This window comes from Trypanosoma melophagium (genome assembly GCF_022059095.1).
Source record: "Trypanosoma melophagium isolate St. Kilda chromosome Unknown ctg11segment0, whole genome shotgun sequence".
In the NCBI taxonomy this organism is placed as follows: Eukaryota; Euglenozoa; class Kinetoplastea; order Trypanosomatida; family Trypanosomatidae; genus Trypanosoma; species Trypanosoma melophagium.
This window is the reverse complement of record NW_027125137.1, coordinates 263,678-289,595: the sequence shown is the minus strand read 5'-3', so window position 1 is coordinate 289,595 and position 25,918 is coordinate 263,678. Positions and strand designations below refer to the sequence as shown.

The window sequence follows — 25,918 nt, the reverse complement described above, 5'->3', positions numbered from 1 at the left end:
AAGATGTCTATATTCGATACTTTTATATTTGCAGTAAATGATGAATTCTCGTTATCATGATGGTGTCATCCTGTTGAGATTTCCCTTATTGCTATTGACGGGTGTGGTTTTATTTGGGCTACATATAATATCATTGGAATTACTCGTACTATGGCGACGCTTGACAAGATCATTAATGCGCATTCCCCACACATCGGCGTGTTTACTGGGGTCAATGTATTCATATCTTTGCCCTTTCACCACAACAGAAAACATCTCCACCGTCTGAACTTCAGCATGTAGCTCGCGCGTTACTGGAATTGTGTAATTAACAGTATGTTTTACCTTATCTACACACAAGAGTCGGGGAAGATCGGTCAACACAAGTAGACGTTCCCGAGGCAATTTCTTTAAAAATCTTTTATTCTTTTTCAGCACTACTGTACAACGCAGAACCTTTTCCCCCTCTTTAAGTAGATCCTTTACCTCTGACGAAAAGTTTGATCCCTGCAGTGTGATATTCGATGTTTGGTGTAACTGACTCCAGTCAATGGCGGCAAAAAAGGGATGGGACTTCAGTGCGGCAAATCCACCCGTCTCCTCCGAGCCGAGTCTATCACTCGGTGTACGTTGGAGTAATCGCAGGACGAGATCCCGCGCCTCTGATGGAAAGTACGGTGGATAATCCACATCACCGTTGCGAAATGTCTTCACTTTACGCAGAACAAACATGCGATTCTCACCTTGAAATGGGGGTCGACCAACAAATAGTTGAAATAGGACACAACCAAGTGCCCAAAGATCACTCGTCGCACTCGCTTTTCCTGTTTCCACCATTTCTGGTGACATGTATGCGGCAGTTCCAGCAAATGTATTTCCTGCATCATCTTTAAGATAGCAGGCGGAGCCAAAATCTGCCAACTTTATATGGTGATCGGCTGTAAGTAACATATTGCATGGTTTGATATCACGGTGTGCAATGCCACTAGCATGCAAGTATTCTAATCCCAGTACGACATCTGCGAGAAAACGTGGAGCCATTTCAAACATATCCTCAAGGCCTCGTGTATTAAGATAATCTTGGAGCGTTCTTCCCTCAGCAAAGTCCATCACGAGTAACAACTCCGTCTCTTCCTCTATTACACCGTGTGTTTTAATAATAGAAGGATGAGACAATTCACTGGCGATTTGTAATTCTGTTTTAAATGATGTGATAAACTTTTGTCGCCGTGAGAGACGAGCCTTATCAAATCTCTTTACTGCTACAATTTTAGGTGTCTCTTCAGTAGAAGAAGATCTGGAGTCACTCCATGTCTGTCCTCCCACATTGCCCTCACTTTCAGTTGAAATAAATGGAACTACTGATTGTTGCAAACTATTTGTAGTTATAGCGAGAATATCGTCATCAAATGTTAACTGGGAACTCATTATATCAGTCAGAGGTTGCATAACATGTCCCCGTGGTGTTGAAGAGGGTAATGGCTGTGTAAACTGCTCTACAGAGTAACTTCTACAATGATTTCCATTCAGTATTTTCATCTTATCTCCAGAAGAGAGAGGAAAACCACCAGTAGTTTTCCCCAACTCTCTCCTTTCATCACCTATAAATCGACTATTCAGTCTGGCGTAACTTCCATCTTCCGTAAATGACTCCGCACGAGCAAAAACACCCTCACAAGCCTGACTCGTAACACTGGGGGATAATGGAACGTTATTAAACGCCCGTGATATCGTGGGAGTGCGCATTCGTGTAATACTCGCTGTCGGGTATAACTCTCCAAGCACCACCTCCCCAAATGCACCTTTTCCAAGAACCTCATGTTCTAGTAAACGCAGTCTACCATATGAAATGATCATACGTTCTGGTATATCCAAGATTGTACCTATCATATTCGAGAGAGTGCCAAAACCAGTGCTACGCATAGTAGCACTCATAGAGCTCGTACAAGATGCCAATGACCGCCCCGAAAAGCTACCTCTCATGTTTAAATGATGCTGTTTCTGACTATTATGCCGTACCGCCTCATAAACAGGTATTAATTGCACAACACCCGTTGTTAATATGGATGACCCTGTCGTTGGAGCTACTGGTGGTAGTCTTGGAGTTGACAACTCACTGATGTTTTCATGATCTCCCGAGTTTAACGGACCTGCGTCTCGCTCCTCTCCATCCATCGATCCCTAAATACTACGTTGTTGTTGTTTTTTTAGTTTGTGTGTGTGTTTATCCACGTATTCGAGGTAATGTTTGGAAATGGATGTCAGGAAGACACCCACTTCCCTACTCGACCTCCTTCCGTTGCACTTAACTCTAAAGCTAAGTTTCGGAAATAAGTACTACTCTCCCCCCTTCTCTTTCTCTTTTTTTTTCCTGGTATTGTAAAAGAAGATAACGGAAAGAAATGGAGAAAAATGAATGAATTAAAGAAAGAACATTAAAAAGAAAAAGAGAGGACATATACATGCATTTCTCATTAAACATCACCCGTAACATAACTGCTTGTCAGCGATTAGTTATACTTCAGTGGTTAATTGTCTTTTACCACTTCAAAAGTAATAAAACAACTAAGCAAGAGACATTAATAAGTACCACAGATGTGCCACTACTGTGGTAAATGATTCCTTAACTTTCTCCACATACACAGTCACACAGACACACACACACACACAGCGGAAAGAATACATATACCATCACAATACTTGATGGTCATTAGGGTTTCACATTCGCGATTAACTCCGAGTTAAATAATGACTTTACAATCCCACTTCTCTCATGATATGATCTCTTAAATTAAAGGATACATTTCAACCTATAGTCCATCAAAGGTGTATCGTCTCGATGCTTTGAGTACGTTTTCACATAGAGAGGTAAAACGAAATTAAAAAAAAAAAACATTCCAAGAACTGTATGAAACTTAAGGGCTTATATGAGCTATAAAATTACCTTTCAACATTCCCTTTTCTAAGGAAAAACAGTAGCCTTCATAGATCAAACAAGAACGAAAGGAGGAAATGTGTATCCTTCGCCATATGTGTTGGTGGTGAAACTTTTCCTCCTGAGAATAAGGAGCTAAGTAATAAAAAAGAATCTTGTAAAAGAGCAAAAAAGGTACAAAAAAAAAACCGATTTGATCAGTAACACACTGAAGTGTATGTGCCTCAATCTCTTTTGGTTTTAGTTGAACCATTCATCAGAGAAGATAATCTAACAGTTTCAATTTCTGAAATAAATACAACTCAGTAGATAGAACTGAAGCGAGTGTACAACCAATTGTTACACGTGCCTTCTCCCAACTCTTACTCCAACAGACTCAAACAGATTCACTCAACAGCAATACCATCCAAACGCGACCTTTCTTTTCCTATTTTCCGTTTCTCATTCGCGATTTATTCATCGTTTCCCCTATCAAATCTCACCAAATATCATCTCACTTTGGCGGTTTCAGTTGCTCTTTTCGCTTTCGCCACCATTCTTCCATATGTTTCGCCTCTCTTCGCCGCATCATATCTACTGCATCCTGACCAAGTTCACGGTGATCTGGCACAGAGAAGAGTTTGTACTCACCCATCGTTACTGGTTGTACCTTCTGCCCTCTCGCGTGTTGCCGCTTAAAGTGTGCCAAGTTAAACTCCATATCTGTTTGCATCCGTGGCATCACATGTTGTTTCCATCGCTCTTGTACTTCTTTGGTACTCTGTGCAGGAATATCTGTGCGTGCTGCCACACGCTGCTGAATAACCTGCTCCTCCTGCTTCATCTGTGCACTGTATTGTCCAACATAGTAGTCCCATTCCTCTTCAGAGAGTTTACGACGCCACTGCGGAGCTTCGGTGCGTAGACGCTCTGTCTCATAGTGCCATAACCACGGGTTCCATGTGCCTTGCACTGAGCGGCGCTGAAAGTGTAAGTGCGAGGCAGAGAACGGCTGATCATAATCATTGGCTGTATTCACGAGATGGTGAAGACGTAGCCAGATACCCATTGGGCTCATATACTTAGTCTTACATGCACGCTCACTACCATCGCGGTACACCCCAGTAACGCTTGTCTCTGCCCATAGACGTGGGCGAATGTCAATCGTTACACTTGGGTACTTTGCGTGAAAGCGTGGTAAGTGTGTAGCGAGGAACTGACGGGTGTTGGGGGATCCCCTGCTGGGACAGTAAGAAATAATCACCTTCTTAAGACAGAGTTCACCGTTGCGGCTCATCGCTCTATCCACCGCACTACAGAAGGGGTGACTTTCTGGAGCTTTTAGAAGAGAGAAAAGAAAAGGGGAAAGGAAAATATTGCCTTTTTTTCTTAAGGAAAAAAAAAAAGAGCAGCGTACAAGAGGACTCACAAACACAAAAGGAATACAAATAAAAGAGTTAGGAATATATGTGAAGAAGAAATGAACGATCCATCTCAGTAATGAGCATAACCACAAACATAGACACACACAGATGGATAGATAGATAGAGAGAGAGAGAGAAAATCAATAGAATATAATTACGTTTACGTTCTCGGTTTTCTCATCGACTCTCGCTGCATCGTCCATGGTGTGCGGGCGGAGACGGGCTGTAACCCAAAGCGAGCACCACTCACACGTTCCCGCAAAGGTCCCTTCTCACCCGAAACGCCGTTTATCATACGCTCAGCAGTGTCACCTGTGTAATTGGCAAGTCTATGCTGCACCTCACGAAGAAAATTTCGGTGAACCCATACAGGTGACTCTGCTGCAGAAACTCCCTGTGAATTTGCCGTCTGCTCAAGAGTGCGGCTAATAAGTCGTTTGTGTGCTACTACAGGTTTAGAATCTCGCAGACGTTGATACGCCTTGGTCACTTGAGGGAATGGTCCCAACAACAATCCACCCTCTTCCACAAGGAACTGAAGTGTCGTGAATAGTGGCCAAGTACTCCATTTCTCTGTCCCTTGTACTACCCCATCAGCACCAATGGCATTATCACTGTCGTCACTCTGGAGAGAAGAATCAAGACGAGCCACAAGGTCCATTAGGTTACCATGGGTTTGTCGTGTTAATTCCATTTCCTCAGTACTTAAAGTTACAAGAACGTCATCTGCAGCTTGCAGAACCTGTTTAGAAACGAAATCCGCATCTAAGTAGGCTTGAAGTTGATCTTGAAGCAATGAAGAAGAGAGGGAAAAGAAGTATGGAATATGCTGCGGGTCACGCACACACTGTAGTCCTCCTCTAGGGATAAGCAATGACGTCTCTGTCAAGTCTTCTCCCTCTGCTTCTACGGAAACACTGGCTTTCATATCACCTCTGCAGCAGCTGCTGCTGCTACTGCTGCTGGTACTAGTAATGCGTTTAGGAGGGATAATAGAGAGACGACTATTGGACTGCGAACGGTGCCACAACTCATGTGGGTGGGTAGTATTACCCGCAGGAAATTCATCAATCAAAAGTGTATGACGTTGTTTTAAAGCACGGAGCAGAAGCATACTATGGTGCACTGCAGGATGCCATAGAGAAGCAAGTTCACACCTGACTGTAAACATAAGAAACACCGTTGTATCTAATTTCCTTCCCTTATTCACTATCTTAAACTCCCTTTCCTAGTTACCGCACTTAACCAACGTCCCTTACAGAGAAAAAGAAAAGATAGGTTCAAAATAACTCTCCACAACATACAGAGATATATTCATATACAGATTTAAAGAGATAAAATTGCAGAATAATACATTCCCACTTAAAAGGTACTACTATATTTTCCTACTATTCCCCCCCAAAAAAAATGCAAGAAGCATATTATTGATTCTCTCTTTATCTTGCAGTATATCCTCGCTCAACTGAATAATAAGAATGAAAGGGTTTTTCTTCCACCGGTCTCCTCAGTATCCAAGAAATCTCTTCCATCTGCTTTCAAAGACCTACTACCAGGATACAGTTGGGAAACATGTAGCAGATGAACAAGAAGACGTTCGTTGCTCATAATATGCCTAATAGAAAAAAAGCAAATAAAAGGACGCAATAAAGTAATGGAAAACAAATAATGGATCACTAACACTAACTAGTACGTCGTTCTTTTTTCTCCTTTATGTTTTTTGTCTTCCTTCTTTTTCTTTTTTTTTTTTCTATCCCATTTCTACTTACCCCATTTGGTCGTCTACATCAATCACTATATTTTCCACTATATTATTATACCCTTTCTACAGATCCTCGCTCGTCATTGTAAGCATAGGAGGGTTAATATGGAAGTAGGGTCGGATGAATTTACCATCAGCAGCCCACACATCAGTACCCCTTGATTGCGCGTAGGCACGGGCGTTCTCTCTCTTGAAACGATCAGGCCAGTCTTGGTAGTACACATGATAGAATGATGAGTAAAACACAGAGATGTACGTCAGATACAGAAAGGAGAAGAGTCCACCCCAGTTCATCGCCACACGTAGTTTGGTCATACGGGTGGTGTCACGCAGACCTAGCTGGTACATACACTTCCAATGCCACTCAAACATCTGCTTACGTGAGGCCCCAAGAAGATGAATAGGTGTCTCATCCCATGCTGCCTTGAAGCGTTCAGTTGAGTGCATATCACCACCAAGAAGTGGGCGGTTTACCCGTAGCATGAGAGCACGGTGAGACGTCGTGAAACTCACGGCAGGGCTCGTGCGACGAAGCATTTTTTTTTTTTTCTTCAAAACTTCTTTTTATTAAGATTCTCTTTCTTTTCCCTATTCAATCCCTTAGCTTGTTATCTACAGCTTGTGCAATCAAGTTGTATGAATCCTATGAGGTTTGAAAAGAGTTAAAAGAATGAGAATAGGATAAAATAGGGTACAAAAAACAATATTCGTTATCTGTTACAGCTCTTCTTTAATATCAATTTACTCAGTTATGTAACATTATTAGCATCATCTTTTCGTCACCAAAATTTGTACCATTTTGAGGGAGTCTCCTCTTTCCAATCTTTATTTCTTGTGAAACATACCATCAGCATCTTCCGCTCTGTATTGCATTTGGCGATACGTCCTGCCAGTTTCATCTCTGACGGACAATCAAGGCTGCAACGCATCAACTCTGCATTTAGCTGGTAGCACGGGTGCGCCCGCGGCAAGTCTAACTTGGTAGGAGGAACAATCTGTTGGTTGTACTCTCGCGTCCCTTGATCCTTCCAGCCCGTCACTAGCTCAAGATTGTGGGAACTATCGTGCTGGTAGATCATGTTGCGAATAACATGACCTCCGCTGCGGCGATTGGCATCCGATGGTGCGTCAGGATCTGCACTCATATATCTATGTGTTCGCTGACTATGTATCAGGAATATATATATATATATATATATATATATATATGTGTGTGTTTGGGTATGTGTTATTTTGTTTTTACGCCGTGTAGTGATTCTCCGCAGAACAGTCCTTCCCTTACTTCTTTACTTTTCACGCTGCCAATGGTTGACACACCCCTCGCAGTATCACTTTGCAAGTTAACAGAAAGAAGAAAGGTCATATCAACTTCAGAGCAATACACAGATAACAATACATCGTTCTGTAGAACGAAACGGAAAAAAAAGGTAAATAAAAGAGGATAATATTTTAATTTCGTTATCCAGGGAACGGGAAACGTGTTTTCCAGCGGGTGCTAAACGTACCAATCTTACTTACCGCTCTTGATATTCCTCGTCTCTCTTTCTCAATGTTAAGCGTCTTTGTGGATAACCCTTGTCCACGTCTTTCATTGTTCATGCCTTCCGCATCCTCACGAGCCAGCAACATACCTGTCCTAGGGTTCCGCACTGTCGGTAAGTACTTATGGTACCGATACGGTTGCTGTTTGCCCCACATCCAAGTTGGTTGTAGCCACATCTCGCGTTGATTATGCAGAGGCTGTGCAGGACAACGAACGCAAAGGGTATCATGTATCCATTCAAAACGGCAATACTCACAACGCAACTTGAGATCATCACGTGACTGAACCATCTGTGGGTCTTTAGTCTGACCTTCAATCTTCTTCATGTTGAGCGTTGAACGACCATCTAAATTATTGCTCGGTAGGAGTACGTGAGCATTTATTGGACCACTGTACATTCCAAGAGGAAAGAAGTTGAGTCTCACCACGCTAAGGGACATTAAGAGCAGAGGACGTGTGGAGCATTTCATCATTGCTCGTCACGGGAACAGAGGTATCCTGTGACCTTCGTCGTATCTGTGTGTGTGTGTGTTTACTTTTTCTTTTTCTTTATTCTTTTCCTGAAGATAAAGTAAAACAGAAAAATATTATACCAGAAGAAGTAATGGATAATATGTCAATGTAGAGTTTAATGTCAAAAGTAAGGGGTAGTGGTTGGGGAAACAGTGGATAGAGACAACTATAACGATTTGTGCAATATCTCAGGTATTATATGGTTTCTTAACTTAAGCGAAAGAGCTGTACGTGCTCAGCCTCACATGTATGGATGTCACCAGCGATGATAAGAGAGTGAAGGGGTTCACCAAAATCAACTTCTCGCAGTTCACGCATTGTACCAGCGACAATCTTCTGCGTATTTGTACCCACACGTGCTACACCAACAGCCATAGTACTCCCATCTTCTGCTACAGCGCCACCCTTCTTATTCCTCTCAACCTCTAGCAACTGATCAATTGCCTCTGCTATCTTCATATAACGTGGTGGTTCATACACTTTTCGTCCACGTGCCAGATTCTCGTCGGATATCTCCTTAACCTTGATATCAAGCAAAAGTAAAGTGTGAAGACCTGATTCTCTGTTACTCCTTAACCTCTCGTACCATGAGTCGGGTCGCCATGTCTCAGTCCAAAAACAGAGGGAAAGCACCTGTCCGAATCGGTACAGTTGAAGTCCACAGCATCCAACAGCGTTAATAATCGAAGCATTGTGGATTACACGACATTCTATACCTTGCTCGTGACAACGTACCACCAAATCAGAATGTGTAGTAGCCCCAAAGACGTCACCAACAACCAGCAGAACAACTTTTTTGTTTGCCACATCTTGCAAAACCTCCCCACTCTCTACCATCTCCCGGTCAGCTACCAATACCGTTTTCTTGTAAAGTTTAGAGAGTTCTTCAGAAGAAGAGTTTATCAGAAATGAGGTGTAGGCCTCCAGAAAAACAATATCAGCTTCCTGAACTGCATTTAGACCTTTCAGTGTAATATCACTGGCATCACCGAGACCTAAGCCTACTAGCGTAAACATTGAATACTCCTTTATAGCTAAGGCAAAAAAGCAAATAGAGCAAAAAAGTAGTCAGAAAACTAGAAGGAAGGAAGGAAGAAATAAAGAAAGAACAAACAATATACGTTCATAATTTTGTGTAATAGTCTACCCTACTTTACTCTTAGAGAATAATAGAAAGTTTACTAATCCCAGTACTTGCGATTAGACAAAAACGGGGCTAGGGCAAATATTAAACCATGTGAGTAAGATTCGGCACGACCTAGGTGCCCCGCTGTAAGTATCCCCATTGCACCTTGTCCAGATCCTACATCTGTTTGACCAGTAAGCTCATCCATAATTTCTGCCAACTCTTTACCCTCATTAAGTATTCCAGACATAAGATTTTGACCCATTTCAAACCTTGCAGAGGATCCTAATCCACAACGACCACTAGAACGCTCTACTGCATGCATCCATCCACACTCAAACCAACGATCGGCAATCTTTTCCACACCTCCTTCAATTCCAATACCGTAGTGGGCATCAGACGCAAAGCCTCCTCGGCACGATGTTTAGCGCCTATCTGAGACTCTTCAGCAGACATAGGCTCTGCACGAACTATAGATGTTACTGAAACTGGTATTACGTCATGTTCTTCATCCGGAAAGCACTTCTTAACAGCAGTGATGACACATTCCAACTTTGCTTTGTTTGTTGTGCCCACAGCCCATATAATATTCACCTCTACTTCTTATTAAAAATACAAATAAAGGAAAGAAAGAGAAGCTGTGTGGATCCCAAGAACGTTGGTAAGACGTTTAACGACCTTGTTCACTAGAATGTTCTCTTACCATACATATCCAAGTTCAATGAAGAAAAAAACCTAAATTGGGACTCTTACCCTTACCAAATTCATAACCCGCTGTCGCTCAAAGAAATAAATTATGACATTTGACTTCAAGATCATAAAAAAAAACAAAAGAGAAAAGATAATCGCTTCATAAATCATTCACTCTGCTATGCAAATAATATATATATATATTCTTCCTGTGCACACAACCCCGTAAATACTTCTCAGATATGTTCATCTACTTCTTGTTCGGTGTGTGTTCCAAGATAGCTACACCCCCCAATCCTCCAGCAGCGCATATACTTATAAGTCCGTGACGTTTTCCAGTGCGACGCAGCTCGTTCGCAAGTGATGTTACAATTCTACCACCAGTTGCTGCGAAGGGGTGTCCAAGTGCCAAAGAACCTCCATTGACGTTAAGCTTTGAGAAATCAAACGATTCTTTTAGTACAACCTCTTTGGAGCCTGTGTACCTCTCAAAGAACTCTGAAGATGCCAGACACTTTATGGTAGCAAGTACCTGTGCTGCAAAAGCCTCGTGAATCTCAAATAGGTCAATATCTTTCGTGGTAATTCCAGCACGTTGAAGGGCAGGACCCCAACCAAGTACAGGTGCCAGCAATAACTGAGGGTAAGGATCTATAGCAGAAAAATGCCAGCTTTTAACCTTGACATCAGTAGGGTACCCCAATTCTTTCGCCTTATCCTCCGACATCACCAACATTGCACTTCCACCATCTGTCAAACCACTTGAGGTAGCAGCAGTTATAGTGCCGTTTGACTTACGGAAGACTGGTTTAAGCGAAGGCATCTTCTTTTTCATACCTTCAATATCTGACTGAATATAGTCATCCTTCGTAACTTCAACTGTCTGGCCCTTTACATTTACAGTAACAGGAACAATTTCATCCTTCAAATAACCCTTCTTCACTGCTTCATTCGCATTCTTGTGTGATGCAAAAGCAAGTGCTTCTTGATCTTCACGTGATATATTGTTGAGTTCACCGATCATGTCACCGTGCCACCCCATTGTTTCGCCTGTACTTCGCTCTTCCAAAGGGTTGGGTCGAGGTAACCAGGTTAGTGGATTATATCCAGCCTCTTTAAAAAACTGAGGAAGTGCCGATAAACCCTTCTTTTTTCCCATAGTAAGTTTAGCCAGTCCATAAGACAATTTCTGTGGTGCCAATAGTGGTGCATTACTTATGCTATCACTTCCTCCCGCAATAACAACATCAGCATGACCACTCTCAATCAACATTACAGCCTGAGACAGAGCGTTCAATCCGCTTGCACATGCCATACTTGTTAAATTACCTGTAATATGTTTGGGGAGGCCAAGCTCAACAGCAATCTCTCGTGCACAGTTGTGAGCATCAAGTTGTAGAACCACATTGCCCCAAACAATGTGGTTTATATGTTTCGGATCGAGTTTAGCTTTCTGTAAGAGACCTCCAACAGCAGCAGTCCCCAACTCAACATTATTAACCTTCATAAGTGATCCGAATGACTTCGCAAACGGAGTTCGTGCACCCGTCACGAAGACTGCCTGTTTTTTCAGAAGTACACCACTTCTCTGCATACCATGATCCGCTTTTGAAAATCAAACAGTACAAAGTATAAAAGAAGAAGAAAATACTATAAACACATTACCAGGTAAACCTCAAAAGAGGGATTGATATACCATAGGTGTAGTACAACCAGAGAGATCATTTTGAACACCAAACGAAGGGAGAAAACGTACATAATGAGGAGGCGAACACAAAACCTAGGTACCAAAACAGGCACAAGAACGAGAATGAGAAACGCCAAGAGGCATCAAAACGGTTATTTGCAAACCATAAAACCATCTGAACTAGTCTATACTTTTTGCTTTCATTAAAATGTAAGTGAACTTGTACTCTGTGCAACTCCGAAGTACAAGAAAAATCCACAGGCAGCATATAGACTTGCACATTGACCCATCCGTCATTTTCAGTGAAAACCGTAGAGAGGAAAAAACTGCAAGAGCGATAAAAGTAAGCAATAAAATAAGAGAACTCCACCTCCAGTACGACATCCCTAGAAAGCCGGTGCAACAACAAGGCTCAACCAAAACCACGGTGAATGAGCAACAGAAACACACAAACACAAACACAAAAAGGAGCGGTAAGAGAAAGAAAGAGAGACAGAGAAGCGCTGCCGCAAGGAAGGAAAGGCGAAGAGAAACCACCGGGACCAGCAACACCACCCATCGAAAAATGAAAGGCCCCGAAACCACGACCCTGAAAAAACAAAACGGCCATAAAGAACCAAAGGCCGAACCCCCCGCCCGCGGCAAAGGGAGGAGGGAAGAGAAACGGAACCGGACCCCAACCCCGCGCGAAGGAAACGGGCGGAGGAAAACGCAGCGGCCAAACAACCCCCGCAAGGAAAGGGAACCCAGAAAAACAAGAAGAGGGGCCTCAGCGTGATCCGTTTCCTTTTTTTTGTGCCGGGCCGGGGGTCTCGTTTCCTCGGCGTCGGGTGCGCTGCAGGGCCGCCCAAAGGGAGGAGCGCCCCTCCCTAGCCAAAACCCAAAGCCCCGGACATTAAATTCCTTTTCCTGCCGGCTGGCCGTCCCCGACTCTTTTCTTCTCGGATTTCGGCCCGTTCGAAGAAAGGCGCCCTTCGTCGCGGGCGGTCGCCGGGCTTCTTTGTTTTGCCTTTTCCCGTTTTGCGCCCCGAAAGGAGGGCTGAACCCGAACCCCGTTTTCATTACAGACCCCATCCCGCCGAAAGCTTGCCCGCCCACCGCGGCGCCAGGACCCAGACACCCGGATGCGGCCAGGAAGCAAAAACACCAAAACCGGAGATTCCAAAGGGAAGGCCCCCAAGCCAAAACACCGCACGGCACCAGAAATCGCCGCGCGCGCCCTTGGAAAAAGAAAAACGGGGCCGGGAAGACCTTGTGGAGCACGCTTGCCGGGGTGCTTCGGCGCGCCCGCGTTGCCGCAGGGAGGGGCCCGGGGGAAGCGGCAACGGCACCGCCCCCAAAAAGGGAGGACCAGCGCCCATGCCCTGGGGAAGGCCAAGCGGACAAGCCGAATCGAAACCGCGCCAGACCACAGGGGGGGCCCTTTTGGGGCTTCTTTCGGCAAGCGTGGGGTTTCCGCGCGGGCGGGTTTGCTCCCCATTGCTTCCAGGAGGCGGTGGGCTTTGGGTGCTTTTGGGAAAAGAAATAAAACATCCCTTCTGCCTTTGGCGCTGCGGAAAGAGGGGCGATGGCCAAAACGCAAACCCAGCAGCCCGGACCCACGCTACATTTACGCGGCCCTTTTTCATGTTGGCCGTTCCGCGCTTCCCGAGAACCACCCGAGCGAAACGGATGCCCATTGCGGAACGCCCTCGGCCCGGGGACGCAACCCATTTAAAAAAACCCAGGCGACCAGTAAATAAAATCAGGGCGTCTCTGGACCCAGACTCTGGTGCTGCGATTCGTTTTCCGGATCCCCAACTACTGGGGAAGGTGGTGACTGTGTTTTGCGCCTTCGCTTTGGCGCCATTGGTTCGCCGTTTAAAAGGAATACATGAAAAACAGAAAAACACATATTATGTTTCTACCATGTGGAAATTCAAAATGCCCAGAACACCAATTAAAAGAAGAATTAGACTGTATGTGGCTGATGCTGATGTTGGGCACCTCGCAATTTTTCATTTGGAAAGGGATTATTGTTCTCGACAACCCCTCGGCTACAGGAGCGCAAATGCGCCAAGATTGCTTCCCAAAAGTGAATGGCAGATATTTTGGAGTCTATAAGAGATTCTTTGATGACTCCACGGAAAAAGAGAATTGACAACCCCCAGAAACGGTAGAGAAATATTGAGAAATCTCCTATCTTTTCACTTCTTACCCACGAAAGAAACAAACACACACCGCCTTTTCGCAGCGGCGGAAACGGCACCAGAGCAATAGTTTCCGTCGGAAAAAATTGAGGGTCTACGCTTGACACCCAAAAACCTTTTGACGGAGAGGGACGTTTCCATTTGTTCCTCGGTTTCTCCGCTTTGCGCTTTCGTGGCAGACCCTGGGTTTTTACCCCTGAAGTTCCCTGGGGCCACCGGAGGCCCTGTTTCCCCTCTCTTGACCAGAATTCTTTGAATAACGAAGAAAGCGAATCCCCTACCTTTGTCACCCTCACCCGCTTCTCTTTTTAAGAATTGGCCACCCCCACACTTCGGGATCCCCAGGTCCGAAACCGCTCCGAGCGGCCAAGCGGACAGCCCAGTTTTCATGCCAGGCGCGCCACGCAAAACCACCATCGATGGCCGTTGCTGATCCCATGATAAATTTTTTTTACTTGGAATCGGGGTGGGGATTTTGCTGCCGGACCAAAATGCTACAGTCATGGGTGGTTGCTTCACCTTCGTCCGGGCGGCGGGTCCCCATAATAAAGGGGATGGGTCCGAGAAGGCCAAACCACAGAGATCCCATTTGAAGGGGTTTAGAAAGAGATTAATGCCCACACCATGGGGAACGCAAGTCCAGAGAGCATCTCAGATTTCTTTCTCGGAAAGCTTGCTAGAAGAATGACCGAGCCCCACATTATCAGAGAATAAAATATTGCATGGGTTTTATTTTGAAATAAATTACCCCTTTTTACCTTAACAGCATGCCTAATTGAGAGTTTCTGAAGGTAAGTTTTCAATCAAGTAAAAATGATAAGTACTACCCGTCCGTCTTATTTAACAACGAAACGGATGACCAGTACCCAGGTATTCGTGGATTTTGTGCGCAATAACGGTTTAACGGCTTTTTTATTTGAATTTCGCCCACCGGAGACCCCGCATTTAAGTTATCATGTTGATGGTATTCCCACACTCGAAAACGATACACTTACGGTTAAAAGGGGCCAAAATGAATTCATGAATTGAGAGGCTTCACGTCCCTCCATTATTAGGCTCAACATGCCACGGAAAACAGATTTTCTCCGCGCTTTCGAAGGGGCACAAACGCGTTTCAGTGCAGAATGGGCAGCGCTGGAAGAGAAAGAATCGCTATAATACCATCAATATCAATGAGCTCGAGCCCAATTGCATGATGAAACCTTTAAGGCGGAGCAAAACGCAAACGTGCAATTTCAGTACATTCAAAATCAAATGGCGCAAAATTTGTCAAGACGCGACGCACGCAAAAATGCAACTGGGACAATCGCAGTCAAAGAGAAAATCAAATTGCAGAATTATTACGTCAAGTGGGGCAAGCGAGCCCACAGAAAATGGGAAGGGACGCGACATACAACATTGACCCAACAACAGCCCATACACCCACCAAAGAAGTACGCAATGAACGGCTTGGGGAGAAGACACCGATGGGTCAAGAGAAACGACCACAAGAGGAATTTTATCCAGCAACACAAGATATCAAGCCACCAGCATCGTTTGCCGTTGCCGGCCGGAAGGGCGAATACGCACCTTTGACGGTACGCTGCGATTAATTATTGACACTTCGCCTGCCAAAATATTGACTGCTTACCGAGAAATTTTTCCTGTGCCAGTAAATTCTTGTCCGGCCTATGGCGATGCATGGGAGAATTTCTTACAACGGATGCATACAGTTCGCAACGAAGGGTTATCGCCACAACGGGCGCAAATAGAGCGATGAGTTTATATACACAACTGGGAATTGTTCAAACGGTAAAGGATAACGCGGGAGCGAAGATGCAGGGCATCAGGGAGGCGAAAGTCAAGCCATTAAAAAGAGAGGACCCATTCATACAAGCAGCCATGAAGTTTCGTAAGAAATAGTCGGCACCACAACCCAGCAAGGCAGACTGTTTCAGATGTGGCCGCATTGGGCGTTATAGCTCTACGTACCGGGTGCAATTACAACGAGAGATTTTTAAGCCAAAAAACGATATTCAGCCCCGGAAACAGTGAATACCAGGGCCAGGGATGATAGGATATCCACAAAAGATGGATACTCAGGATTGGATTCGCCCACGAAACACCTTGATTTTCTTTCGATCAACCGCCAAAATGGTGTCCCATATCATTGCCAAAGGAAAAATAAGGAAAGTGCAACACATTCAAAGGTTTTTTCCAGCAACAAATCTTCCCCCACGGACGACATCGATAAGCGATGTTACGATAATACCCGCACCTTCCCACGATCCGTACATTTTGGCACTGGCATAAGAGGCAAACCGTGTCGCCAAACGCATTTGGACCCGCACAACATGGGAACAACGGGGATCCATATTGCGAAGGTTCATTAAGTTCGTGATACAAAACAAATTGGAAATGACGGAAAAAAAAGATTCCACTATTTATTGTAAGTTTGCAATTGACAAGAAAACAGCACGATCCAATACACGCACACTGGCCACCATGTTGACATCAGGGAGAACACCATCCCAAATGTTTCTGGCGGGCCCAGAAAAGACAGCGACAGCAGATCCCATGAAACAAGTACGGCCAATTGTGAGATGGGAATTTGAGATGATAAGCGATACTCTTACAAAGAAAAGGGATCGAGTGGCTTTAAGACTGACGTGGTTAACAGCCAGCCGTTGGGGAGAAATAGCAAAACTCCAAAAACAAAAGTTCGTACCACAGGCAGAAGACCCAGCAGCCACAATAGTGGATTGGGGAGCCTTACCCAAAACATCCAAGATCGAGCCACACAGGGCAGCGAGGTACGCAGCCATCGGAGGAGAAGACGCACGAAGGATAAAAGCAGTCGTTAAAGAAATGAAGGGCGACGAAAGGTTAACGACAATTACCAGAAAAGACATGGAAAATATTCTCCACCCGTACGGAATGGCAGCCCACTCCATAAAGAGAGGAGCGCTTGCACACGCCGCAGTAGCAGTGTTCGAAGATCTCGGTCCACAATAACACACTCAGCTGAGGAAACATTCGGATCCCTTAGAACTCCCACGTAGCACGGTACGATATCTCGGCCATTGGGCCGCAAGCATAAACAAGTCAGTGCAACTGACATCATTGATGTAAAGGATTTGGAAAAATGGGCAACAACCAGCTAAACATCACCAATGCAGGCAAAACAAGGAATCAAGAACCCCTTGTTAAAGGGCAGAGCATGCTTCAGCGCTCCAATCGCACTTGGGCAGAAACGCAAGAAGAAGAGGAAGAATTGCCGTTGCAACAAATAGACATGGAAACACTCTCCAGCAAATAGGTTGGTGGGCGAATGAACGGGAGAACCAGGAGGCGTTGGGATATAGTGCGGAACCCTAAGCAAAAAACCCAAGACACATTTGAAGGAACGTGAATCCAGTTTACGGATAACAACACTGAAGCAAAGCGCATGAAAGAAGCAGGCATTATTTGTACAGCTTCACCACACCCAACTGCAGGTTGGGTAGTTCCTTTTACAGTGGTAGAGAAAAAACCGTCAGGGCAGAGGAGATTTATTGCTTGGTCAAATGGAAAGAATGACAATGATGATTATGAGGCTGGTGTGTCTTTGGGACACATTTCCCATTACCTGGATGTGGTTTATGATGAAACCACAACTTTATTTGATTTAAAGGCATCATTTTTCCAGGTGGCCTTACCAATTAAGATACGAGCTAGTTTCCGTTGCCGCACGGAATCAGGTGAACTAGTCGAGTTCACTAGCCTTCCCATGGGTCATAAATGTGGTCCTGGGGTTTTAAATACTATTACAAGAGTTTTGGCTGGCAATACGGAAATGGTATTGCCACAGCAAGCGGCACCCAAAGAGTTAAAAATACACGTTTGGATCGATAATATTGGAATAAGTGGTCCACACAAAAGGGTGCAATCTTGGGGACGCCAAATCATACATAACATGCAAAGCTGTGGGTCCACTATTGGGAAGAAGAAGTTTTAAACGAAGGAATACGATTTCATCGGGGCGCCCTTCAACCATGCGAACCAAACGGTCTCCATAAGTCAGAAGAGAATAAGAAGGTTAAAAGAGGTGCCGTCACTGGAAACGACAACGGTTGAAGAATTGGAGACAACAGCCTCCCGCAAGATGCATCCGGTGGGGGTTAGGTGTGAATCTCTTTTTCCTTATTATTTCTTCTTAGAAATAGTGCGTAGAAGTTTATCATGTTTAAATCGGGGTTTATTACGGCCACAAGGTCTGACAAATTTATCACCCAATGCGAGGTTCATTGGGGAAAACCGGCTTAAAACATTATTAACGAACGAGTCGGTTCACCCATTACAGCAGTTGCCCTCTACGGCAGCGCTGTTGAAAGACGCTTCCATGTGCGGATGGGGGCGTTATTGATTAAGGGTGCCGGGTTGGTGCTTTTGGCCGCGGTGGGGCCTGGAAGCACTCACTTCACATGATTTCCAAAGCAAAGGCGCGAGCCGTTTATACGACATTAAGGGGTTTTGAAATGCATTTGGCAGAGCCATTGGATATTCGCGTTGGCGGCACAACGGTAATGCATATTATGCAAAAAGGGAACACACATTCAGAGGCGTTAGTAACGGGAATCGGCGCCATAGGGAAAGTTTTACGCTCATACGGTATACGTGCTATATACGTGCTACTTGGAGTTATGTGGCTTCAGAGCAAAACCCGGCGAATTGAATATCTAGAGGTGAAAATACCAAATAATTAGACGTAGCGAAGGGGTGGAACTTGTGACGGGGATAGCGGGGAGGCAGGTTAAAAAGGGCTTCTCAGCACTTCCATTTCGTCACTTCTGTTATTTTTTTAGCAAGCATCCGTCAGGGAAAATATCGCAAATTATTTTGTAAAACATCGGGATTGCAGGAATAGATATGAAAAATAATATTTTCTCTTTTCATCCTTTCTTTCTTCTAGGGAAGTAAGGCATGGGTTGCTCCTTTTTTTTTTTTTTTTTTTTTTTTTTTTTTTTTTTTGACCAGCCGAAAGGCAGGGAAACAACCACCATCTACGAAGCATAATCCTCTGGTAATTTCGTTGCCCCAAGCGCCGCGAGACCCCAACGGCACGGCAAGCCGGGAAACGCCCACCCACCACCACTCGTTAGCCACTTTGCTAAGAAGAAGAGAAGAAGAGGAAAGGTAGAACGCGTTTGCACAAGCGGTACTGAATGGCAAACTTAGAAACAACGCTTACCGATAAGGCCAGTGCATCAAAACATTATTAACGGGTAAATGCTAAAGACATTTCTCGCTATCTGTGGCTTGACCTTCGGCTTTCGGGGTGTGGGAAAAACGCTTCCCCATAGTTGGCGCTTAGCCCTTATGCCTTCTTTCTTGAGGCAGGAATTATTATTATATTACTCCACCGCAGCGAGCACCATTTTGTGCTTCTCTTTGCCCTTTGCGGATTGGGCCGTCGGGGGTTTAGAAGAACGGAACGAGGCAGTCGTCCGCTGTGCGTGTGTGGTAAATTAATGGAGTTACCACGTATACCCAATAGTTGCGTGAGCCTTATTGTGATTAATATAAAGGTCGCATCTACCGCCTCCTGTCGCGGAGGCTTCAGTCTCATTAAGCAGCGTTAGACTGTTTATACCTGACATTTCATGTTGTCGAGGTAGCAATAAAGATCGTAGGTGAAAATAATAACCCATACGAAATGTTGTATCCAACACAGTTGTACCGTTTGTCGTTGGTCAATCCTCTTATTTTTGTTGTTTTTATTCTTGTTGGTGGTGTTTCGCTGTTTCTTCTTCTTTTTATCCCTCGTTGCGGGGTTGTTTGTTGTTGTATTGTTACCATCTGTTTCATGCAGCTTATGCTGTTTCGCTTGCGCTTTGTGCGCATGCTCCTGTTCAAAACGGCATCTTCGCGTGCCTGTGGTTGTAATTGTTTCCCACTGCAGTTTATCCTGCAGAGGACCGGGGGGTAATTGACTTTCTCTTTCTTTCGGGCCTCCAGCGATGGGAGAATACTGGATGCTTTGGTGATCCCAACATGGGACACTATCAGGAGATAAGCGACGAACACTTTAGAAGAGATATAACGAACTTCTCCTAACCAGAGAAGATGGCCCATGAGGACAATTCACTGCGTACTTCTTCCTTATCGTTATTATATTTTTCTTCTTTTCTTTTCTTACTTTTTTTCCCCTTGAATGAGAAGAATGGACAGTTGCAGTTGATAAAGTCAAGTATCCATTGTTATCGCTTATACTACTCGTATGGCCGTGGGTACTGTTGTTTTCCTCTGAAATGCCAAGGACATGTAATGCCGTAGAGAGTATCGCATCAGGTGATCTAAAGGAGCTTGCCAATGACGCTGCCGAGATGGCCTCTAACAAAATACTTTTCACGCCGTAATGTTTCCTCAACGCGTCGTTCTTTACGTGGTGTTTCATGGTGTCACTTCTTCACCGGTATATGAATCCCTTTAGGATCCACCACTGGTAGATTATTAGTTCGCTTGTGCAGTAATGCGAAAACCTTCATGGTTATCCAGTGTCAGTCGTACACCTTCGTCCTCCTGTTGTTGACACAAAGTGGGTGTTGGATGCGCAGGACATTGTTTCGCTTCTTGTTTCTACTGGTGGTCATTATGATCAATATGTTGATCATTATCGTTTGGCAGCTGTAAGAATGTAGCAAAATGTCACGGTACAAATCTCCAACAAGGAGAGTGAGTGTTTATGTTTCCATGTGGGATGAAACTCTGTAGTTTAATCGACGGGGCAATGAAACCGGTAATTCGTCTGGATCACCCGTCTCCGTTTTATGACATACTAATAATAATTCATCTGCAGAAAAAGGAATACGATAAAGTATATCTTCTCTGTATCTTTCTTATTTTCCTTCTTTGTTTCCCGCATTCATGACATCTGGTGGAAGTTTCATTTCTTTACGCAGAAAATTCCCCATGGGGTGTATAATACTTCAGGTGCAAACGGGATCTTTCTTCGCAGCTGCTAACATGCGATCGTAGGTTGTATCACCGTATTCAGCTGTAGAAGAATTCTTAATACCAGACAGACTGTGATTTGTATTCACCTCATCATTTCCCTGGCGAATAGTATTAAGATCATTTTCCAGAATGTGTGAAACGAAAAAGAAAGTAATGTTTACCCACGTACTAATCTATTAAGTATGCTTTCCTCACTAAGAGTATCATTCACCCGTTGTACTAGTTCATTTTTGCTACCATATATTAATTGCCGCTATGCTGCGAGAAAAATACAAAGTTCTTCTTCATGCAGACGTTCAATTTCTGCTATTAGTGATGTTGTGGACTCCCTACATGGACGTCGGGCACCAATTTCTCTTTGTTCTTCCATGCAAGCGCAATACTCCACGAATCTGTGAGATTAAAAATCTGCATTGCAACTATACGTTTTACTCCTCTCTTCTCCTCTCCTTTTGTTTCTTCGCTTGTTTCCAAATGTTGCTTTGCAGCAAGAGATAAATGTTTTGAAAATACCACTTGGGTCCATGTTCACTTGCGTTCGGGGTCTTGTTTCCTGGGAACTCCGCTCGAGGAGAGCACGGGCGGTGTTGTCCTGTGCGTTGTCTGTCTCCCGATTCATTTGGAGATAATAAATTACCCAGATACCATCGCAATGTATCGATGCGGGTATGCCCCTTCGTGTGCAATGAGGTGCTCCTCCGACATTCCTTGCGTGGCCAGGCTTCGTGTCGCTCCTTTCCGTAATGACGGAAGGGCGTGTAGCGGTTAGTCGCTCCGCATTGCCTGGTGCACCCTGTTCCGGAGTGCTGCAACGTCCTGGGAACGGTCACTGATGTTGGAGACGCTGGCTAAAGGAGTGTCGGAGGACAGACGCGTCCTCTCGTGGCCGCATAGCCCCTTCATGGTACGGGCCGCGAAACTGAGTTCCTTTGCTATACCTCATGGCCCATTATTTAATAAATAGTAAAAACTAATCTTTGTAAAGTGAACCACGTAAACACGTTACAAAACACCTATAATTCAGAGGATGATCTTGGCTTGATCAGAAAGAAATACAAGAGTAGTCCTCAACGATAAATGTGAAATTTTCTCATTAGCTTCATAACCTTCATAAGATTCCACAGAGATAAAATTCCAAGTATTTTTTGCATTAATAAATTCCGTTGTCGTTCAAAATATTCCTGTAAAATCAGACATAGCAGCTATAATTTCGGCTGCGAATAAGTTTATGCCTTCTGTATTGAAGCGCGATATATGTAAAGGTAATTCCGTCTCCATAGTTGTTTTGAAATATCTTTGCGTTATGTTCAACAAAGGGATATGACGTCTATTAGTTTGACGTGTCTGATGGTCAGATGTTTTTCGAAGGATTACTGATATGTGATGCTACATTTTCATTCCTTGTCGCCTCATCATTATTATTTAATGGGCCATCCGTTGTGTGTTCCTTTTCTGCGTTACTACGTCGCAGATGTAAAATTTTTCATTCATAGTTTTCTTTTATAAAGAAATGTAAAAATGCTTGATATGCATTCGCAGTCTATTCGACTCGTACATCCTCCGCGTTGGAGGGATCCAATGTCTACCGTCCGCGCCTCACTGCACCATATCATCACGATGAACAGGGCTGCGTGTGGGCACTCTTCCGCGAGTATCCTGTGTGCTTTTTGTGCCTCTTCGTGTCTCACCACTGTCGGTGGCTTCGTGGGTGCATGGCGTTCGGAAACGGTGTGCTGCCTGCATTGCGGTTTGTCAACTGGGACTGTAGAATGAACGTAAACATGAGTTGCCGTTTCCGTGTCCTTATCACCACCGCCTAGAAGCTCGCTCGTTTACATGACCATCGTGTTTCTGTCGAGCAAAATGTGCTTCATGGCTGATATAAAATTATCCTTTGGTGGCTTCGTGTTGCTTTCTTCTACCTCTTTTGGGTAGGGGCGTAACCGCTGCGGCAATCCTCGCTGTCGTTCTTGTCGTACACAATTCCCTCTAATGTCACTGTGTGGCCATCATGATTGGATGGCGTGTGCCAGGCCCCGTTCCACCATTGGAGTCGGTGCTGAGTAGTGGATTGAAAACAGACGCAGTTTATCGCTCTCTACCGCACTGAAGATTCCCGCAATCCAGTGGTGGCGAATAAATATGGAAAATAATAGGTAGTCACACTCTTTTTCCTGGGAAAATATGATCTATTTCCTTCGCCTGAGCTCGCGTCGTACGTGGGAGGGCGTCGCACGGTATAACCGACTGCCTCGGTAAACACTTCTGGAAAACGTTGTCTTCCTGTACGATAGTGGACGTATTTCCTTGTCGTAAAGTCTCCTCCATGTGTCAATATTTGGGTGTTGGGCTCTCTTTAAAGGTACACCACAGAACATTCGCTATTTCACACGTCGGTTTTAGTGCTGTTAACTTTCCGACGGGGTGATACTAGTTTTATGGGTGGGATTCGTCGAACTCGTGATTCGTATATTCTCCACCTTCTCTGTACTGGTCTGCTTGTTTCGTCGCAAAAGGGACTTCCGCATCCCTTGCGTCCTCCTGTGTTTGTCTCCTCATATCGTTGGCTTGTCCCTGTGGCTCTGCGTTTTGGTGTACGTTATCGGAGTCTGTGAGTTCATGCGCTGGTGTTGCATGTCCTGTAACTCCTCCACCATGGCCGTTTAGTTGGCCAGACTGTCTCTGAGCGTCGCCCATATCCATCGGGGCAATCCGTTGCCCATGGGCGTTTTAACGGGCCTACAGTTGTGTAAACATGGACTTCGTGTTCTTTTTTACCGTTTAAGAAGAGTGTTTCCAGGCATTGTAGACCATAATCGCGGTCTTTTGCAGAGGACGTTTCGTGGTCTACCGTCACCTCCGTTGGTGTTTGGCGACCCAATTGCGGCCTTGTCAATGCACGTTTCCTCTACCTCTTCACTACTTTCATTGTCTTCGTGAGTGGCGGAATGTTTTCTCTGGGAATTCCGTACCATTGCGTGCTTTCATGTTTTGGCGAGAACAATGTGCGATCTTGTTGCTGCGCCAGAAAGTCTTGTAGTCTGTCGTTCAATATCTGTTTGGCCCTGGCGTCCAATGTGTTGCTTTGGTTGCCCTGCATCAGGGAAGCCTCCAACACAGTTTTCGTAAGGAATCCCATCATCGTTGTGTTGCCTTCTTGATAAGTCTCGTTCCATAGTTTGAGGAATCTGTTGAGCTTATCGCCAGTGAAGCATTTTGCGATCTTACGGATAGATGGGAAAAATATTCTTCCGTCATCCTATAACTTCCTTTTCAAAACTCTCTTTTGAGTTCTGAGCGCGTCGAGTCCCCCATTGGAGGAGCTGGAGGTGTGCAGACTTATTTAATTGCATAAATACAAAAAAAGTTGAAAAGAAAAGAAAGCAGAAACGTTCACACAGTATTCAAACAATACGCAAGAAGCAAATGGATATTTACACACAACTCTCTTTCACTCCCTGCGTGTTTCTGTTCGCTCGACCAACGTGCGTCCAGCCTCCCCTCGAGGATTATCTATCTGCGGCACGCTTGTGCTCTCCGCAAAAAATCTTTAAGCACGACTAATGGTTTTTTTGGCGAAGGCGCTTGGCGAAAGCTGAGGGTCCGCAGCGGCCTTCCCAGCCCCGTGCCCCTTATGCGGCCCTTCGGTGGGTGGGTGTTTGGCGTTTGCCCGTCTTGAGGGTGCCCGCTAACGCCAAAGATTTCCCAAGGGGGCCGGGTGCCAATAACCATTTGTCTTTGTTCGTTTCTCTTTCGGTTCTGGTGGGTTTTGTTTCTTTGGGTCCGTTGCGCTTTGCCGTGGTGTTTTCTTTCCCCTGGGTTGGCGCCCAATGGCGGGAGCAAAAAAAAAAAAAAACTTGAAGTTGAAACAAACGCATACTCTCTATGAGAATGGGCTTGAAGAAAGCCACATGGGCCGACTTTCCGTCACGTTTTTTTTTTGGACCTTTATTTATTGCGGGCGGTGGCAAACCAGGGGCGCGGCCCATAATAAGAAAACAACATTTGCCGCAAAGACGGCGCAACACCAAGCACAACCAAAACAGAAATAAAGATAGGGATATTAAACTTGCTTAACGCCATTGGGATTGATAGAACAAATGCCAGATACCCTGATAAAAGGCCATTTTCACAGGCCAGCAGAGCAACGCCGAAGACAATGTGTGTGATCCTGCGGCGCGTGGCTCCCAATGGTTTTCCTTTACCAAGAATTGCTCCAGGGATCACTGCGGCACAAGTGGGTTGAAAGCATAACCTCCAAGGCGGTCCTGTTAAAGAATGGAACTGCTTCCCCCAAAAGGCGCGACAAAAAATGAAATCCTTGCAGCAAGGGCGGGCCTTTGCAGACACCAAACCCGCATAAAGTCGAAAACGCTCCAGCCCACCACAAAAAAAACGCCATTTGGAAACCAAGAAGGGAAAAAAAACACCAAAGCCCCGGGGCGTGCGCTCGGTGCTTTTCTCTGGGATCATGCGTGGGGTGGTTGTCTTTGTGTTTTTCGCCCGTTCGGCGCAGTTTTGGGATTGGGACGGGGCGGTCGGGCCAAGAAAGCGTCCCATAAACAGCCCGCAGAACGCAGAAGCAAACGAATCGCCAAGCCGCGGAAAAACCCAGCATAGAAATTGTCACTCGGGGTCGCCTGCGGAATGCGGTTGGGCCGGCGTTTCCCCCACCATCCCCAAACCGAAACGGCGCGGCCAAGTGTGCCAAGTCCCACTTTATAGGACCGGAGCCGCGCCTTCATTTGGTTTTATAGTTTTAGCGCATCGTCTCTAAGAACGCCGTGGCTTGGATAGGGGTCTCTCTCTGGAAATTCGCTGGGGGAACATCTCGTTCGATTATCTCGGAGGGTTTGTAGGTGTTCAATTCAAAAAAAATTGATCGGCGCGGTGGGGCTTATACGGCTGCCTTTGCCCGGGGTCACCGGATTTTGTATTTGAGTGTAAAAACGAACATATATTTTACCATCAGCTCTCTCTGCCTAAAGTTTGCCCGCCCACCGCGGCGCCAAGAAAGCCCGGAGAAACCTCGACACGCCATATGGAAATGCAAAACCGCCCCTTCTCAGGCGAAGGCCTTTCCCTTATAGGGCGAAAGCGCCGCGGCAACGCCCCACTA

General features: G+C 45.1%; 12 protein-coding genes across 12 annotated transcripts; 1 reads left to right on the top strand and 11 right to left on the bottom strand.

Annotated features, from left to right (window-relative positions):
- Nucleotides 1-54: 54 nt before the first annotated feature.
- LSM04_004732 (PDK1-type) lies at nt 55-2,154 on the bottom strand (the record flags this gene model as incomplete). The annotated part of the gene is made up of 1 exon (XM_067330502.1): nt 55-2,154. The coding sequence occupies one exon, from the start codon at nt 2,152-2,154 to the stop codon at nt 55-57; it is 2,100 nt and encodes a 699-aa protein (XP_067194555.1).
- A 1,253-nt stretch (nt 2,155-3,407) lies between these two features.
- On the bottom strand, nt 3,408-4,190 carry LSM04_005031 (Ribosomal protein/NADH dehydrogenase domain; the record flags this gene model as incomplete). Its single annotated transcript, XM_067330501.1, has 1 exon — nt 3,408-4,190. The coding sequence occupies one exon, from the start codon at nt 4,188-4,190 to the stop codon at nt 3,408-3,410; it is 783 nt and encodes a 260-aa protein (XP_067194560.1).
- Nucleotides 4,191-4,477: 287 nt separating this feature from the next.
- Nucleotides 4,478-5,488, bottom strand: LSM04_003108 (uncharacterized protein; the record flags this gene model as incomplete). Its single annotated transcript, XM_067330500.1, has 1 exon — nt 4,478-5,488. The coding sequence occupies one exon, from the start codon at nt 5,486-5,488 to the stop codon at nt 4,478-4,480; it is 1,011 nt and encodes a 336-aa protein (XP_067194507.1).
- A 651-nt stretch (nt 5,489-6,139) lies between these two features.
- Nucleotides 6,140-6,613, bottom strand: LSM04_002479 (uncharacterized protein; the record flags this gene model as incomplete). Its single annotated transcript, XM_067330499.1, has 1 exon — nt 6,140-6,613. The coding sequence occupies one exon, from the start codon at nt 6,611-6,613 to the stop codon at nt 6,140-6,142; it is 474 nt and encodes a 157-aa protein (XP_067194487.1).
- A 242-nt stretch (nt 6,614-6,855) lies between these two features.
- Nucleotides 6,856-7,221, bottom strand: LSM04_003595 (uncharacterized protein; the record flags this gene model as incomplete). The annotated part of the gene is made up of 1 exon (XM_067330498.1): nt 6,856-7,221. One exon carries the CDS (start codon nt 7,219-7,221, stop codon nt 6,856-6,858), a length of 366 nt encoding a protein of 121 aa, XP_067194529.1.
- Nucleotides 7,222-7,534: 313 nt separating this feature from the next.
- On the bottom strand, nt 7,535-8,092 carry LSM04_000290 (uncharacterized protein; the record flags this gene model as incomplete). The annotated part of the gene is made up of 1 exon (XM_067330497.1): nt 7,535-8,092. One exon carries the CDS (start codon nt 8,090-8,092, stop codon nt 7,535-7,537), a length of 558 nt encoding a protein of 185 aa, XP_067194450.1.
- Nucleotides 8,093-8,339: 247 nt separating this feature from the next.
- On the bottom strand, nt 8,340-9,149 carry LSM04_005007 (Tetrapyrrole methylase; the record flags this gene model as incomplete). The annotated part of the gene is made up of 1 exon (XM_067330496.1): nt 8,340-9,149. One exon carries the CDS (start codon nt 9,147-9,149, stop codon nt 8,340-8,342), a length of 810 nt encoding a protein of 269 aa, XP_067194559.1.
- A 164-nt stretch (nt 9,150-9,313) lies between these two features.
- On the bottom strand, nt 9,314-9,841 carry LSM04_003618 (Non-canonical purine NTP phosphatase/PRRC1; the record flags this gene model as incomplete). The annotated part of the gene is made up of 2 exons (XM_067330495.1): nt 9,314-9,666; nt 9,835-9,841. The coding sequence occupies 2 exons, from the start codon at nt 9,839-9,841 to the stop codon at nt 9,314-9,316; spliced, it is 360 nt and encodes a 119-aa protein (XP_067194531.1).
- A 357-nt stretch (nt 9,842-10,198) lies between these two features.
- LSM04_003402 (Thiolase) lies at nt 10,199-11,542 on the bottom strand (the record flags this gene model as incomplete). The annotated part of the gene is made up of 1 exon (XM_067330494.1): nt 10,199-11,542. One exon carries the CDS (start codon nt 11,540-11,542, stop codon nt 10,199-10,201), a length of 1,344 nt encoding a protein of 447 aa, XP_067194521.1.
- A 988-nt stretch (nt 11,543-12,530) lies between these two features.
- Nucleotides 12,531-13,115, bottom strand: LSM04_002853 (uncharacterized protein; the record flags this gene model as incomplete). Its single annotated transcript, XM_067330493.1, has 1 exon — nt 12,531-13,115. The coding sequence occupies one exon, from the start codon at nt 13,113-13,115 to the stop codon at nt 12,531-12,533; it is 585 nt and encodes a 194-aa protein (XP_067194497.1).
- A 146-nt stretch (nt 13,116-13,261) lies between these two features.
- LSM04_009449 (uncharacterized protein) lies at nt 13,262-13,738 on the top strand (the record flags this gene model as incomplete). Its single annotated transcript, XM_067330491.1, has 1 exon — nt 13,262-13,738. One exon carries the CDS (start codon nt 13,262-13,264, stop codon nt 13,736-13,738), a length of 477 nt encoding a protein of 158 aa, XP_067194658.1.
- A 10,611-nt stretch (nt 13,739-24,349) lies between these two features.
- Nucleotides 24,350-25,359, bottom strand: LSM04_008874 (uncharacterized protein; the record flags this gene model as incomplete). Its single annotated transcript, XM_067330490.1, has 2 exons — nt 24,350-24,473; nt 24,818-25,359. 2 exons carry the CDS (start codon nt 25,357-25,359, stop codon nt 24,350-24,352), a joined length of 666 nt encoding a protein of 221 aa, XP_067194641.1.
- Nucleotides 25,360-25,918: the final 559 nt, after the last annotated feature.